We start from the raw sequence: 14694 nt of genomic DNA, 5'->3' as shown, positions 1-14694 counted from the left end.
ACACACACACACACACACACATACACACAGAGTGTGCAAACTGGCCTTCGAACATCACTAGTCTCTGATGAGCTCCGGTCCCACAGACTTGGTCTGGACACTCAGACCACATCCAGTCCCTTTCCTACAGACAGTCTCCCTTCTTCAGTGCCAATCATAGAGACTGACAAGTGCTCTGTCATTTCTAAACCCTGTGTGGTTAAAGCTGTACAGTCTCCATTTTGTAAATGCTAGAGCATGCATGTGCATGTATTTCAGGAATCAGTTCTTTCCTTTTCCATCTGGATCCAGAGAATGAACTCGGGTCATCAGATTTGGGAGCCGCTGACTTCACGCACTAGGTCATAAACAATTTTTAAAAGTAAAATTTAAATCAATAATTTTTTTTTTAAAAAGCAGCATAAAAAATAAGTAGAACTTCCTAGGGGCCGCCTTTGGTCGGGAATAATTTGAGAACTCTACCAAGGCAATGGTATAGTGAGTGTCAGGACTTGAGAATCTAGTTTCTCTCTGGCTCCAAGAGATAGTCACTGAATAATTTTCTACCTGGACTTCTGCAATTTAGAACGAACGTCAGAGCAGAAAAACACTGGGGCTTTTCCCAACTCAGCATTAGGGGTTCACCCACGTCTGAGGCTGTTGATGTAGTTCCTCTCCATCTGTAATCTTCTTGCTGACTTGCTCATGATCCAAAAGATCTTGAGGTCAGAGTAAACAAACATATAGAGAAAAACCCCTGGGGGAACTCTGTGGCAGGGAAGACGTGTTACTGGAACAGAATAACTGCAGGGGTTGTACACACGGCCCTGCTCAAGCCAGCTGTGGTTCTTTGACCTTGGGGATTTCCCTGGAGAGGTCAAACTATTTTTATCACAAGAAAAATGATTTGATAAATTAAGGATGAGGGCTGCTATCTCTAACCCTCAAAAACTGGGCAAATGAACCTTAAATAAAAATGATGCTGTAAGCCAGGTGTGGTCTGTAATTCTGGCTCTTGGAGGGTGGAGGCCAGAGGACAAAGGTTAAAGGTCATCCTTGGCTACATGTGAGTTTATGACCAGCTTGGTCTATGTAAAGAGATCCAAGCCAGCCAGGGTTACATGTAGCTAGAGTTTTCCTGGTCCTGCCTGGCCCACGGTCAGGACAAATCTCTCTCACCCGCCAGTCCTGCAGCTGCTCAGACCCAACCAAGTAAACACACAGAGACTTATATTGCTTACAAACTGTATGGCCGTGGCACGCTTGTTATCTAGTTCTTTTTTTTTTTTTTTTTTTTCCGAGACAGGGCTTCTCTGTGTAGCTTTGCGCCTTTCCTGGAACTCACTTGGTAGCCCAGGCTGGCCTCGAACTCACAGAGATCCGCCTGGCTCTGCCTCCGGAGTGCTGGGATTAAAGGTGTGCGCCACCACCACCCGGCTTGTTATCTAGTTCTTATATCTTAGATTAACCCATTTCTATAAATCTATACCTTGCCACATGGTTTGTGGCTTACCAGTCTCTTAAATGTTTGTACTCATGGTGGCGGCTGGCAGCGTCTCTCTGACTCAGCCTTCCACTTCCCAGAATTCTCCTCTCTCCTCATCCCACCTATACTTCCTGCCTGGCTACTGGCCAATCAGTGTTTTATTTATTAACCAATCAGAGCAACACAACACATTTAACATGCAGAACATCCCACAGCAGTTACATAGTAAGACCTTGCCTCAAAAACAAAAGTAACCTTACCACCCAGAAAGAGGTATGGTTAACATGTAATTTATCCTCTCAAATTGCTTTTTTTCCATTTAAAGATTTATTGGGCTGGTTGGATGGGTCTGTGGGTAAAAAGCATTTGCTATGAAAGCCTGAAATCCTGAGTTCGAGCCTCAGATTCCACAGCTGGAGAAAATCAGTTCCCAAAAGCTGTCCTCTGACATCCACACATGCACCATGCACACACACATTCACACAACATAGGAAAAAATATTTGTTTTTATGTGTATGTGTCTGTGTAAGTGCATGAGCATGTGCAGGTATACCAGGGTGTGTGTATCTGCACATGCTCTCAGAGTCCAGCGGATGGTGACTTGTGTTCTCTTTTATCACTTCTCCACCTACTTTTGAGAGGCAGGTTCTGTCTGTCTGTCTCTGTCTCTCTCAACCTGGAGATTGCATTTTCTCAGCTCCTTGTTTTCACTGAGACAGAATCTTATGTTGCTCTAAATGTCTTTAAACTCACTATGTAGCCAGACTGGCCTTGAACAAATAGCAGTGTTCCCAGCTCAGTCCCCTGGTGCTGGGATTACAGATGTAAACCATCCAGTCTGGCTCTAATGATACATTTTTTTTGTTTTGTTTGAGCCAGAGTTCCATGTCACCCAGGCTGGTTTCAAATTCACTATGTAGTTGAGGCTGGCCTTCAATTCCTGATTCTCCAGCCTTTGCCTCCCAAATGCTGAGATTACAGGTGTGTGTCACCACACGAGGCTCTCTCTCTTTGGGCTTTTTTGAGACAAGGCCTCTTGTAGTCCAGGCTCACCTTGACCTTGCTATGCAGTGAAGGCTGGCCTTAAATCCTGATCCTCTGCCTCTTAAATACTGGGATTACACCATGTGACATGATACCCAGGTCATCATTCTGTGTGTTAACTTGGTAATTTATGTCCTCAGGAAAGCATGAGGAAGGAGTAGAAAATCTGGAGCAGATTGTTTGGAAGAATCGGCTGCACTGCCAACTTCAGAAATACACAGATCTTCATTCTGATCATCCTGAGTTTTGTCCCTTATGACCTCACAGTGGCTTTTTGTGAGATAGATGCAAGTCAAACATACCAGTAAAAGTAAGTTTAACTTGCTAATCTTTAATCAAGTTGAACTGTTGGGCAAACTATTTGCAGCAACAGATGGTCCCGATCTTCAAACTTGAGTAGGATAAAAATCACCAGATGACTCCCGAGCTCCAGCCCAGACATGCTGACTTCAGTTGGGCTCCTGGACGGAGGAATTTTAACAAGAGTCTCTTTTCAGTAGTCTTCATGGTAACCCCTGTAATCTCAGCAATTAGCAGGTAGAAGCAGGAGGATCAGGTGTTCGAAGTCAACTTCAGCTGCTCCTTTTGTGGTTTTCTGAGACAGGTTATCTCTGTGTAGCTCTGGCTTTCCTGGAACTCATAAAGATCTGCCTGCTTCTGCCTCATGAGTACTGGCTTAAATTCATAATAAGAAAACAAAAACTAAACTAACCAGATGGGTAATAGTGGCCCACACCTTTAATCCCAGCACTCAGGAGGCACAAGCAGGTGGATCTTTATGAGTTTGAGACCAGCCTTGTCTACATAGTGAGTTCCAGAACTGCCAGGGCTACACAGAGAAACCCTGACTCAAAAACAAACAAACAAACAAACAAACAAACAAACAAGAATTCCCAGAACCTGGGCATTGTAATTCATGCCTGTAATCCCAGCAGAGAGATGGACACAGGTTTTTTTTTTCCTGAAATTCAGCTTATGTTTGGCTTTTTCAATGTATATCTCCTTGAACAAAGTACTTACACCACTGACTTTTATTTCCCTGTCTGAAAATGGCAATAGTAATAATATTGGTGTGATTTGGTTGTGAGGATGGAGTGAGTCAGTCAGCATGTGGGTGAGCACTCCCTGGCACCAGGTTCCTTATATCCACCCTCCCATACCCTTCCTTTTCTCTGATTTCACTGTCTGGAGATGGAGTGGGGTTGCGGGATGTGGGGCAGATTGGAATAGACTTGGTGAAAAGAATGAAGGAAAATATACTAAATCAGAAATTCCTTGGGTTTTTTTTTTAATTTGTTTTTTTTCTCTTTCGGGTTTGTTTGTTACAAGAGAAAAGCCAATGACTTTTAATGATTAATTGTTGTTATTATTATTATTTAAAAATTATGTATGCATTTTTGTTAAGATTTACTTTTATTACTTTGTATGTGTGTGTTAGTATGTGCACATGTGTGCAGGTGCCTGCAGAGTCTAGAAAAGAATATTCAGTTCCCTGGAAATAAGAGTTACAGGCAGTTGTGAGCTGGCTGATGTAGGTGCTGGAAATTGAACCTGGGTCCTCTGCAAGAGCAGCAAGCACCCTTAACCAACCTCCCCAGCCCCCTTACTTGTGTTTTCCATGGTTGTCAGGAAGGGGGAAAAATTAAGGAGTCTTCAAAGAACAGGCAAGGTCTTACAGCTGCACAACACTTCTAAAAGCCTTCACTGCCTCCAACCCTGTGGACAATCAGCTGGGCTGGGGTCAGGGCTCCTAGAAGGAGCCTCAGGAAACTCCATCTCTTGCCTGTTCCCTCTTCCAAAGTCCTACAGCCGGCAGTTGAATACAAGTTGTCTTGCACTGTCACCTTCTTTTTAAATATATATATATATTACATTTAACCTATTAAATATAATATTAAATCTATATTACATTTATTTATTAGTGCGGTTGCATGAGTAGGTGGAGTCAGTGTTTTCCTTTCACCCTGTCAGGATTAAATGCAGGCAGTTAGGCCTGGTGGCATGGCCTGTCACCACTGCCATCTCAGTGGCTGGTACCTTTGGTGGTGAGAATGAAACCTGGACTCTCTAGAGCTAAGCACGTGATGGCCAGAGGTTGATGTCCAAGGTCTTCCTCTATGACTCTCTGCCTCACTTGGCTAAGACAGGCTTTCTCACTGAACCTGAGGTTTGCCTTTGGGGCTAAACTGGCTCGTCTGCCATCTCTCAGGATCTGCCTGTCTCTGTGCCCCAGGGTTGGGATGACAGACGCAAAAGCACCCATCCTTAGCTTTTTAAGTGAGTGCTGGGGATTCAAACTCAGATCCTCATGCTTGCATAGAACAGCCATCTTCCCAGCCTCCTAGCTCATGTTTTCATAGAGGGTCAGCAAGTGAGAAAAATGAACTCTAATATAGGCCAAATGAAGAAACAATCCCTGCATACGTTGGTACTTTGGCCAACGTCTAATCCCAAAGTCATCTCCTCATATCTACTGCCTTGTACAATAACAGTTATATTCTGAATGCCCATACTAATGTCAATCCTATTGAGCAATACATTGTGCTTATATATTGTTACTTCATTACATAAATCAAGAGCATTATATAAATCAATTTACTGGATGGATCCTGTTACAAATAGTTGGCAGAATGAAAATTTAAATCCCAAATGTATATGACCCAAAGCTACCTCCCGCCTCCAAAAGGATCTCATGCAGCCCCGACTGACCTATGTAGCAGACTCTAGCCTTAAACCATTGATCCTCTTGCCTCCCGCTCCCAAGTGCAGGCATTACAGGCCAGTGCCACCACCCTGGCTAAAGACTATTGTGTGCACATGTCTGCTGGGATTAAAGGCGTGTGCCACCACCAATCTCGCTTTTTTTTTTTTTTAAGAAAGTGTCTTATACCAGGCAGTGGTGGCGTAAGCCTTTAGCCTTTAATTCCAGTACTCGGGGAGGGCGGGGCGGGGGGTGGGGTGAGTAAGTATCTGACTATGCAGGCGTGGCTGACCTGTAACTCACAGAGACCCGCCTGCCTCTGCCTCTAGAGTGCTGGGTGAGACCAGCGTCACCACCCTTGGCCGTCAGCCAGACCTTATAAGGGGGGGCGGCTGAGTAGCTGGTCTCAGGAACTCAGGTCTTCATGCTCACAGGCAAACAGTTTATTAAGCCATGGCCCCGGTTGCAGGTCATTTCTTACCCACCCCCTTCTCCATACCTAGTTATATCTGGCAACAGGAGATACTGAAAACACATTTGGTAACAGAATGGGCAAATGGTTTTCTCCACAGCTTTCTAATCCTTCATCTTCAAACGGGACCTCAAAGAGGTAGATACACTGCATACAGTGTACAGTCATGTTTTTGTCTTGTTTTAAAGACAGAACTAGATTTGCCGAATTCTCGGGTGTTGACCTGCATTCGCAGAGGCTCGGTTCTGGCAGCAGCGAGGGCAGTGTGCATCTGGACCTGTGAGTGATGCTTGTGTGAGGCTGCCTTTATTTCCCGGAGACGCCATGCTAAGGTTGCATAATTACATAAGCCGTCATGATAAACTCAAGTCAGAGGCCTGGGACCAAGCGTTCACGGCTGCGTCCCTCTGGGAAAGTGTCTTTTTGAAGAAGTCCTCTCAGAGCTCAGGAACAAGAGCCGGCTCTACGGTGCCCTTTGCACTTTGACCTTGCCTCGTTCTCTGTCCCTGAGGCGACTTCTGGCTCCCAATCAGCACAGGGGTGGGGTTGCTTGTCACAGCCGTACATCCCAAGCTCGAGACTCCTCCCACGCAGCGTGGGGACTCGCGCGGGGACAGAGACCCGCCCCAGGCCGTCCTTTCCCTGCGTCCCATCTCCCGCCCCCTCCGCTCCGCCGAGGTGAGGTCACGCGAGAGACGTCACCGGGTTATGACGTCACTAAGGACGGGCCTCCGGGAGAGGAAGGGGCGGGGCCCAGGTGACACCCCCCGCCCCGCGCGCGCGTGCGCATTGGGCGCGGCGCGTGAGGAGGCGGAGGCGGCTGTGCTGCAAACAGCGGCGGCGGCGGCGGCAGCGGCGGCGGCGGCGGAGGCGGGCGCTGGGGGGGGTGGGAGGGGGGGGAGCGCGAGCCCAAAAGCTAGCCGGAGAGGGAGCGAGCGGTGCGGCGCGGCGCGGCGCGCGCAGCCCATGAGGCGGTGAGAGGCCTGGGGCCTGCCTCGGAGCAGCGCGCGCGGCGCCGGCCAGCAGCGGGCCGCCCTCCGTGGGGCCCGGGCCCGGGCGCGGCGGCCGCCCGTGGTGGGGAAGCAGGCCAGGGCGAAGGAAGCCGGGCGTCCGGGCTCCCCGCCATGGAGGGCATGGACGTGGACCTGGACCCCGAGCTCATGCAGAAGTTCAGCTGCCTGGGCACCACCGACAAGGACGTGCTCATCTCCGAGTTCCAGCGGCTCCTCGGCTTCCAGCTAAACCCGGCCGGCTGCGCCTTCTTCCTGGACATGACCAACTGGTGAGCCGGCCCCACGCGGAGCCAGCCCTGCTGGCAGCGGCCTCGCGGCCCCGAGGGAAGGAACACCCGAGCCCGCTGGCGGGACAGGGCAGGGCAGGGCCGGGCCGGGCCGGGCCCAGGCCGGGAGGTGGCTGGGGGAGTCCGAGCCCGACGAACGTGGGAAGAGGGGAGAAGTCGTGGGGATCGACGCCAAGGCAGTTGATCTGGGACGAAAAGCGTGTGTTCTGGACGTAAAAAAAAAAAAAAAAAAGCACAGGAAATGAGCGTTGTGGAGTATTTGTCTTTTAAATAGGTGGGAAGGAACTGAGGATGGCAGGGCTGTGAGGGAACTCCGAGGGAGTGTGTTAGGTGCAGAGGTCGAACCCTGCCTGGGCACGGGAGAGATCTCGGAGCTGAGAGTAGGTCGTGTGTGTCTCCCTCTGAGGAGAGATAAGGAAAAAACAACTTTTTTTTGGGAGGGGGCGGGGGAGGAACGACACAAATGATAATCAGCTGCGTATGAGCAAGGAAGAGTTGTGCCAGGGAGAGGTGAGATCTGATGGAGGACCTGGAGTGTCAGACCTGGGGCACCATCTAGGAAAAGTCCTCAGAAAGTGAAGGAAAGGAGCCGATCTTGGGGGCGGGAACGTAGTGAGGACGCTGGAGTCCTGGCAGGGGGTTGGTTGGCGTTGGGAACTTTGACAAGCCTACTGAATACACGGAATAGAGGGAGTGGAGACCGGCCGGCCTATTTGACCGAGCACCGCTGGAAAAATGGAGAACGGTAACCAAGTGTTTTGGCTTGTAGTTGAGTTGTGCAGACTGAAGTGGGGCAAAAGACTATGGTATGGTACCGACGTGTTTGTTGGCTCTGACAGCTGCCCTGTTTTTGGTAAGCACGACTTTCTCCTGGTCTCCAGGTAGTAGGGATTGTTGAGTTCGCTCAGGAGGAGGGAGGAGCCGGAGACCATTATAGACTGCCTTTGAAAAGGCTCCAGGTGAAGCAACTAATCGGGATTTGGGCGAAAAGCAAGGAGGTGCATGCCCTTTGCCCCGTGTTCCGCGTTTGGTGCCCTGACTTGTGGAGTTTTGTTTCTCTTGGCACCCCTCGAACAAACTCGCGTTCATTTCCATGTCCACCAAATGCCTCAAGCAATGCCTGAAAAGGCTTTGTAAGCTTAGATCTTTATCCCACTCCTTGCCTAGTCCCCCCTCCCCCATGACGCTTATTTGTAGATGAGACCCATGGGTGGAGTGTACGTTTTTATTATTGGTCTTTAAAAGCCAATCGTTAACAGCAAGAGTGGGGCTGAATTTTTAGAGTTTGGTAAACTCGGAGGCATTGAATGCAGGATACAGCCTTTAGAGTTAAATAAGCACTTGTAACTTCTGCTGTATCTTAAAAAAAAAAAAAAAAAAACCCCTTAGAGGTTTATCTTTATTATTTTGTAATTACGTGTTAGTATGTGCATGTGTGTGCAGGTTCTATTGGAGGCTGAGGCATCAGATACACTTGGGCTGGAGTTAGGGGAGTTGTGAACTGCTCAGTAGTGCGTGCTGGGAACTCAACTCAGGCCCTCTGCAAGAGCAGTGTGCTTTCTTAGCTGCCGAGCTAAATCTAGCTCCTCCGCTTGTACCTTAGGTCCAGATGATCTGATGCAAGGATTGTAGTTAACTTTCCAGGCACCAACTTGCTGAGTTTGGTGGACATAAACCTTTAGTCCCTGCACTCTGGAGACAGAAGCAGGCAGATATCTGTGAGTTGAAGCCAGCCTGGTGGTCTACATAGCAAGTTCCAGGCCAACCAAGGGGTACACACCAAGATGCTGTCTCAAACAGCAAACCTATGACTGGAACAGAATGACAGGTGATTGACTAAAGAAAGAAAGGCTATTGTTCTAGTGTTGTTCCTAGGCACTCTATCTCCTGTCGAGTTCTTTTGCCTGCCTGCTTCCCGCCTCCCAGCTTTTCCCTCCTATTTACAGTAGGAAGCTTGGCATGTTGTTGCCGGTTTGGTAGGAAAAGAACATTATTTCTCTCCAGTTTCTCCTGACTGACCATTTAAGTACTGAAGTAAGTTTTTAGTTCGCTCATTGGTTTTTGGTTTGTTTGAGACAGAGCCTCCAGTGTATCCCAGGCTAGCCTCAAACATGCATTGATCCTTAATCTCTTGAGTGCTCAGATTACAGATGTGGGCTATCAGGCCCAGCTACGTTTTTAGTGCTGCCAGTGTTTGTTTTTTATTTTTTGCTGTCAGTGTTTATTACTAGAGTTATTCTGATTATAAAATCAACTTAATTTTATATGCTTGAGGGGTATGTGCTATCTAAGATTGTTTTGGGGTTTGTGAAAAGTGAGGAACATCTGAGGCACTGTGGCTAAGAAAAAGTAACTTAAGAACCTGACTGCCCTAGGCAGGCGGTAGTGGTGCATGCCTTTAATCCCAGCTCTTAGGAGGCAGAGGCAGGTGGATCTCTGTGAGTTTGAGGCCAGCCTGGTCTACAGAGTGAGTTCCAGGACCGCTAGGGTTGTTACACAGAGAAAAGCCTTGTCTTGGGAGGGAAAAACAAAAACAAAAAAAACTGACTCTCAAAAGTTGACCTCTGACTTCAATACACCTGCATGCAGTATTCGCACAAAGTCATAATAAAGGTGAGTTTTTGTTTTTGTTTGTTTTGAGACAGGGTCTCTATTACGTAGCTCTGGCTGTCCTGGAATTTTCCTGTGTAGACCAGGCTGGCCTCAAATTTACAAGAGACCTGCCTACCTCTGCCTCCCAAATGCTGGGATTAAAGGCTTGTGCCACCATCACCCATCTCATATTTTTTAATTAAAAAAAAAAATTAAAGTTCTCAAAACAAAACCCCACAAAAACAAAACAAAGCCACAGACCACACCACCAAACTGTACTTAAGATCTGTACTTGGAGCCAGGGTCATTGTGCACACCTTTAATCCCAGCACTTGGGGGGTGGAGACAGGCAGATCTCTGAGGTCAAGGCCAGCCTGGGCTGCAGAGCCAGTTCTTGGACAGCCGGGGCTACCCAGAGAAACCCTGTCTCGAAGACTTTATTAAATAAATACCACACAACATTCTTTAACATTTAACTCTGAGCAGATGGAAGGTGAGAAACAATGTGTCATTCAGGTTTTCAAAATGACATCAGCGTGTGAGATTTGAAATAAGGACAGAAGGTAGCATGAAGCAGAGCTTAGATAATAAGCAACTAAAACAATACAGTGGCAGTGAACCATTATTTTAAAATGAACATCCCAAGTCCTCTAAAATGAAACCCAAACTGAAAAGATTACACTGTTGTTTTCAAAAGTAAGTATTTTTGTTGTTACTATCAAGAAACTAATGGAACATTTTGGCCCTTACATATTTATCATCTATCTTCTCCTCTTTTTTTTGTTCATACAAGATCTTACATAGTCTAGGCTGGACTAGAGCCCCTGGTCTTCCTGCTTCCACATCCCAGGTGCTGGGGTTCAGGTGTGTCCCCTTTCTGTCCAAGAAGTTCTGGTTATTTTTTTGAAACAGGGTCTCACTTTGTGGACGTGGCTGGCCTGGAACTCAGAGATTTCTTTTGCCTCTGCCGCCCCAGTGCTGGAATTAAAGGTGTTCACCACCACTCTGAGCTTTTTTTTTTTTTTTTTTAGGTTTTTTTTTTTTTTTTTTAAAATTATTGTTTTTATAGCACATCTTTCTAGTACTTACTTTAGCTGCCAGAAATGGTGCTGGGATCAGTAGAACAACTTCTTCACAAAGGTCACCAGTGACTATGTCCTACGTGAGTAAACTCAGTATCCAAAAGCCAAACTGAAGGCTGGGATGTGCTCATTGGTTAGAGCAGTTGCCAACCATCCATGATATTCTAGATTGAATCTCCAGCACCGAAAAAGCTAAATGTAATGTTTTGTAGATTAGTATAATTTCCTATTAGTGGAACTTTTTTCAGACATGCCACTGGGCTATGAATAAAGAATTTGGCCAGATGGTAGTGGCACACACCTGTAATCCCAGCACTTAAGAGGCAGAGGCGGGCAGATCTATGTGAGTTCCAGGGCAGTCTGGACTACATAACAAGACCCTGTCTCTAAATAAATAAATAAATAAATAAATAAATAAATAAATAAATAAATAAAAATAAAAGAATTTGTAGGTGATCAGTTGCCTGTAATCCATCACATGGAAGATTGAGGATGCTTACCAGTTTTAGGTCAGTTTGGGCTAAATGAATCCTTGTCCTGTATGAAAATATTAAAAAAAAAAAGATACACTTGTAGTTGGAGTTTTCCTGGTCCCACAGCCGCTCAGACCCAAATGAACATACAGAGGCTTACATTAATTATAACTGCTTGGCCATTAGCTCAGGCTTATTACTGACTACCTCTTACACTTAAACTCAGCCCATTTCTGTTAATCTATATGTGTTCCGTGGCTTTACCTGTGTGCCATTACATGCTGCTCCCTGGATGGTGGGCTGGCATCTCCTGACTCAGCCTTCCTGTTCCCAGAATTCTCCTTGTCAGCTTACCCTGTCTATACTTCCTGCCTGGCTACTGGCCAATCTGTTTTATTTATCCACCAATCAGCCACACATATTCAGAGCATACAGAACAACATTCCACAGCATACACTCAATGAAATTTACCATCTTAAACAGTTTTAAGTGTATAATTGTTAAATAGCCTTTAAACTCACTTCGCATTCTCTAACCCATTCTCTTTGTGTTCAGATGAAGTTCTCAGCATAAATACCTTTTTCCTTTTTTTTTTTTTTTTTTGGAGACAGGATTCTCTATGTAGCCCAGGCTGGCCTCTAACTCACAGAAATCCACCTGCCTCTGCCTCCCAAGTGCTGGAATCAAAGGTGTGCCCCATCACTCTTGGCAGGACTTTATTTTAGAGGACCTTAAGCTAGGAGTTAGCCTTGGGCTGATATGTGAGTGTGGCTGTAGCTTTTCCTTTACTAACAGTTGGAGGATAGTGTTGGCTATTTTTTAAAATTAATTTATTTTATGTATATGAGCGCTCTATCTGCATGTACATCTTTGTATCAGAAGAGGGCATCAGATCCCACTATAGATATTTGTGAGGCACCATGTGGTTGCTGGGAATTGAGCTCAGCACCTCTGGAAGAGCAGTCAGTGCTCTTAACCACCAAGCCATCTCTCCAGCCCCCAGTGTTGGCCATTCTTAGGTTCACGCTGTGCAGTTTAGGTGTTAAAACCTTATAGGCTGTCAGTAGGGTCTTCATGGAGCAGTGGGTTATGTTTTGGCTCATTGGCTGCATCTACCATGGGTATAAGCAGGTATTTTTCTAATGTCTGAGAAAGGGTTTCCAGTACACCAGGCTGGTCTTGAGTTTGTTTGTTGTGCAGTTTAGGATGACCTTGAACTTTTGATTGTCCTGCCTCTACTGGAGTGCTGGGATTACAGGTGAACAGCGCCACACCTAGTATATACCATGCTAAGATTTTGTGGATGCTTTTTTTAGAAAAAGCTGAGGAAAGCATTCTTTTTTGTTTTTTTAATTTTCAAGACAGGGTTTCTGGTTGCCCTGGAACTCTCTCTGTAGACCAGGCTGATCAAAGGAGTGGGCTGCCACTGCCTGGCTAAGGGAAACGTTCTTGTGCAGTAATGCTCTCCTGTATAAGCGTTGTCGGAAGCTCCCTGTTAAGTGAAGGTGGAACCAGAGTAATGGAGCTGAAATCTGGAGTGAAAATCAATTTTATCTGTAGTTGGACTTTCCTTGGAATACCAGCTCCCAAATAATGACATGGAGACCTATTATTAATTATGAAAGCTTGGCCTTAGCTTAGGCTTGTTTTTAACTAGCTCTTGTAACTTAAACTAACGCATTTATAGTAATCTATGTTCTGCCACATGGCTCGTTACTTCTCAGTACCGGATATCTGACTTTTTCCAAGTCTATTTGCCTCAGATTCTTTTCCAGAGTTCCTGTCTCTGCCTGGAAGTTCTGCCTATCCTCTCTTGCCTAGCTATTGGCTGTTCAGCTCTTTATTAAACCAATCAGAAGGTGCCTCAGCAAGTGAGAAAGGACATAGGCACATCTTCACACAGTGTTCAAAAAGATTATCCCAACATTTACTTGTATGATCACCCATGAGTTCTGATCTAGTCTCTGGTTTAAAGATAAAACTTGATATTTCAGTAGTCGTCTTTAAAAGTATGTGTGAGTCAGGCTGTCAGGCTTAGTGGGGCATACCTGAAATCCCTGGAGATGGAGGATTAGGAGATGAAGGTCATCCTCAGCTGTTTGAGACTTGCTTCAACCCCCCCCCCCCAAAAAAAAATGCATGTTGGGGTGAGGGAGTCATTCACTGATAGTGTGTACTTAACATTTGTGAGGTCCTGAGTTCAACTCCCAGCACCAAGAGAAAAAAGTGTGCTAAACGCTAACATGAGAAAAGAACCTGAGAGGGCCGGGGCCAGCCGGCTGCCTGAGGTTATTCTCCACTGTGTTCTGAGAAAGAAGATTGGGAGTTCTTACTCTAGGTTTTCTGTTACGTTTCTTCTTAAGTAGCACATAGAATGTGGGACTCTTGATATAATAGAACCTTATAGCTTATAAATAGAACATGTTCATTTTAGGGTTTTTGCTTGTTTGGTTTTGGTTTTTCTGAGACAGGGTTTCTCTGTGTAGCTCTGGCTGTCCTGGAAGTGGCTCTATAGACTAGGATGGCCTTGAACTCAGAGATCCACCTGCCTCTGCCTCCTGAGTACTGGGAGTAAAAGGTGTGTGCCACCACTGCCTGGATTAGGGGTTTCTTTCTTTCTTTCTTTCTTTCTTTCTTTCTTTCTTTCTTTCTTTCTTTCTTTCTTTCTTTCTTTCTTTCTTTCTTTCTGTAGGGTTTTCTTTTTTAAAAAATTGTTTGTGTGGGTTCTTGTGTGCTCTAACCTGCCCAAAAGGACAGAAGTGTCTGGGTCTCTGGAAACTGTCATTGCAGGTGGTTGTGAACTGACTGATATGAGTGCTGGGAACCAAACCCAGGGAGAGTGGCAAGGCCTCCCAACCTCTTCCCTTTTCTTTTGAGTTATTGTTAAATAGCTCAGGTTGGCCTTGAACTTGATCCTCCTGTTTTTGCTCCCTGAGTGTCATCTTGGTTTAAAGGAACAGAAAAAGTACATTGCTATCTTTCTGAAAATGTTTACACTATGCTATTACCACAGGGCTTGCATTTCCAGTCACAGATAGTAAGGATTAGCATTACAGTCAGTGTGGGCATGGGCGTATTTCTTTCTTTTTTTATTATTTTTTCTTTTTTATTAATTTTTGTGGGGAGGGGGAAGTGTGTATCCCAAATTGATAGTGGAGACCAGAGACAACTTGTGGGAATTGGGTTCACTCCTGCAGTGTAGGTCTTGGTATTGAACTCAGGTCATCAGGTTTGATCACAAATGCATTACCCACTAAGCCATCTTTTCAGTCCCAGGAGTAGTTTCTTTATCACCTCCCATCCACCACCAATCCAAAGTTCATCTACTATGCAATAGCAAAAACTAACTACCAAGCAAGTATTTTTAAGTACTTTTATTATTTTAAATTATGTGCATGTTTGTGTATCTATGTTGTCGTATGTACACGTGAGTGCAGGTGCCCATGGAGGCCAGAGGCATTGGATTCCTGGACTAGAGTTATAGGCAGTTGTGAGTCATCCATTGTGGGTGCTGGGAACTGAACTTGGGTCCTCTGAAAGAGAAGTAAGTTCTTTATTTAACCAC

At 45.8% G+C, this 14694-nt stretch overlaps 1 protein-coding gene across 5 annotated transcripts in view; it reads left to right on the top strand.

Moving 5' to 3' along the window:
- The first annotated feature begins 6696 nt into the window (after window positions 1-6696).
- The window catches only part of Ilrun (inflammation and lipid regulator with UBA-like and NBR1-like domains), a 76002-nt gene continuing 68004 nt past the window's right edge, over window positions 6697-14694 (top strand). For 2 of the 5 annotated variants that reach the window (XM_059282452.1, XM_059282449.1), the window contains exon 1: window positions 6703-6964. In XM_059282452.1, coding sequence (XP_059138435.1) covers window positions 6807-6964 — 158 coding nt within the window. In that variant the 5' untranslated portion in view covers window positions 6703-6806. Of the gene's footprint in view, window positions 6965-14694 lie in introns of all 5 variants that reach the window. The other 3 variants (XM_059282451.1, XM_059282448.1, XM_059282450.1) reach the window with 3 other exon arrangements.

Source organism: Peromyscus eremicus, chromosome 16_21 (assembly GCF_949786415.1).
Source record: "Peromyscus eremicus chromosome 16_21, PerEre_H2_v1, whole genome shotgun sequence".
Classification (NCBI taxonomy): Eukaryota; Metazoa; Chordata; class Mammalia; order Rodentia; family Cricetidae; genus Peromyscus; species Peromyscus eremicus.
This window is presented reverse-complemented; position numbering and strand designations above follow the sequence as displayed.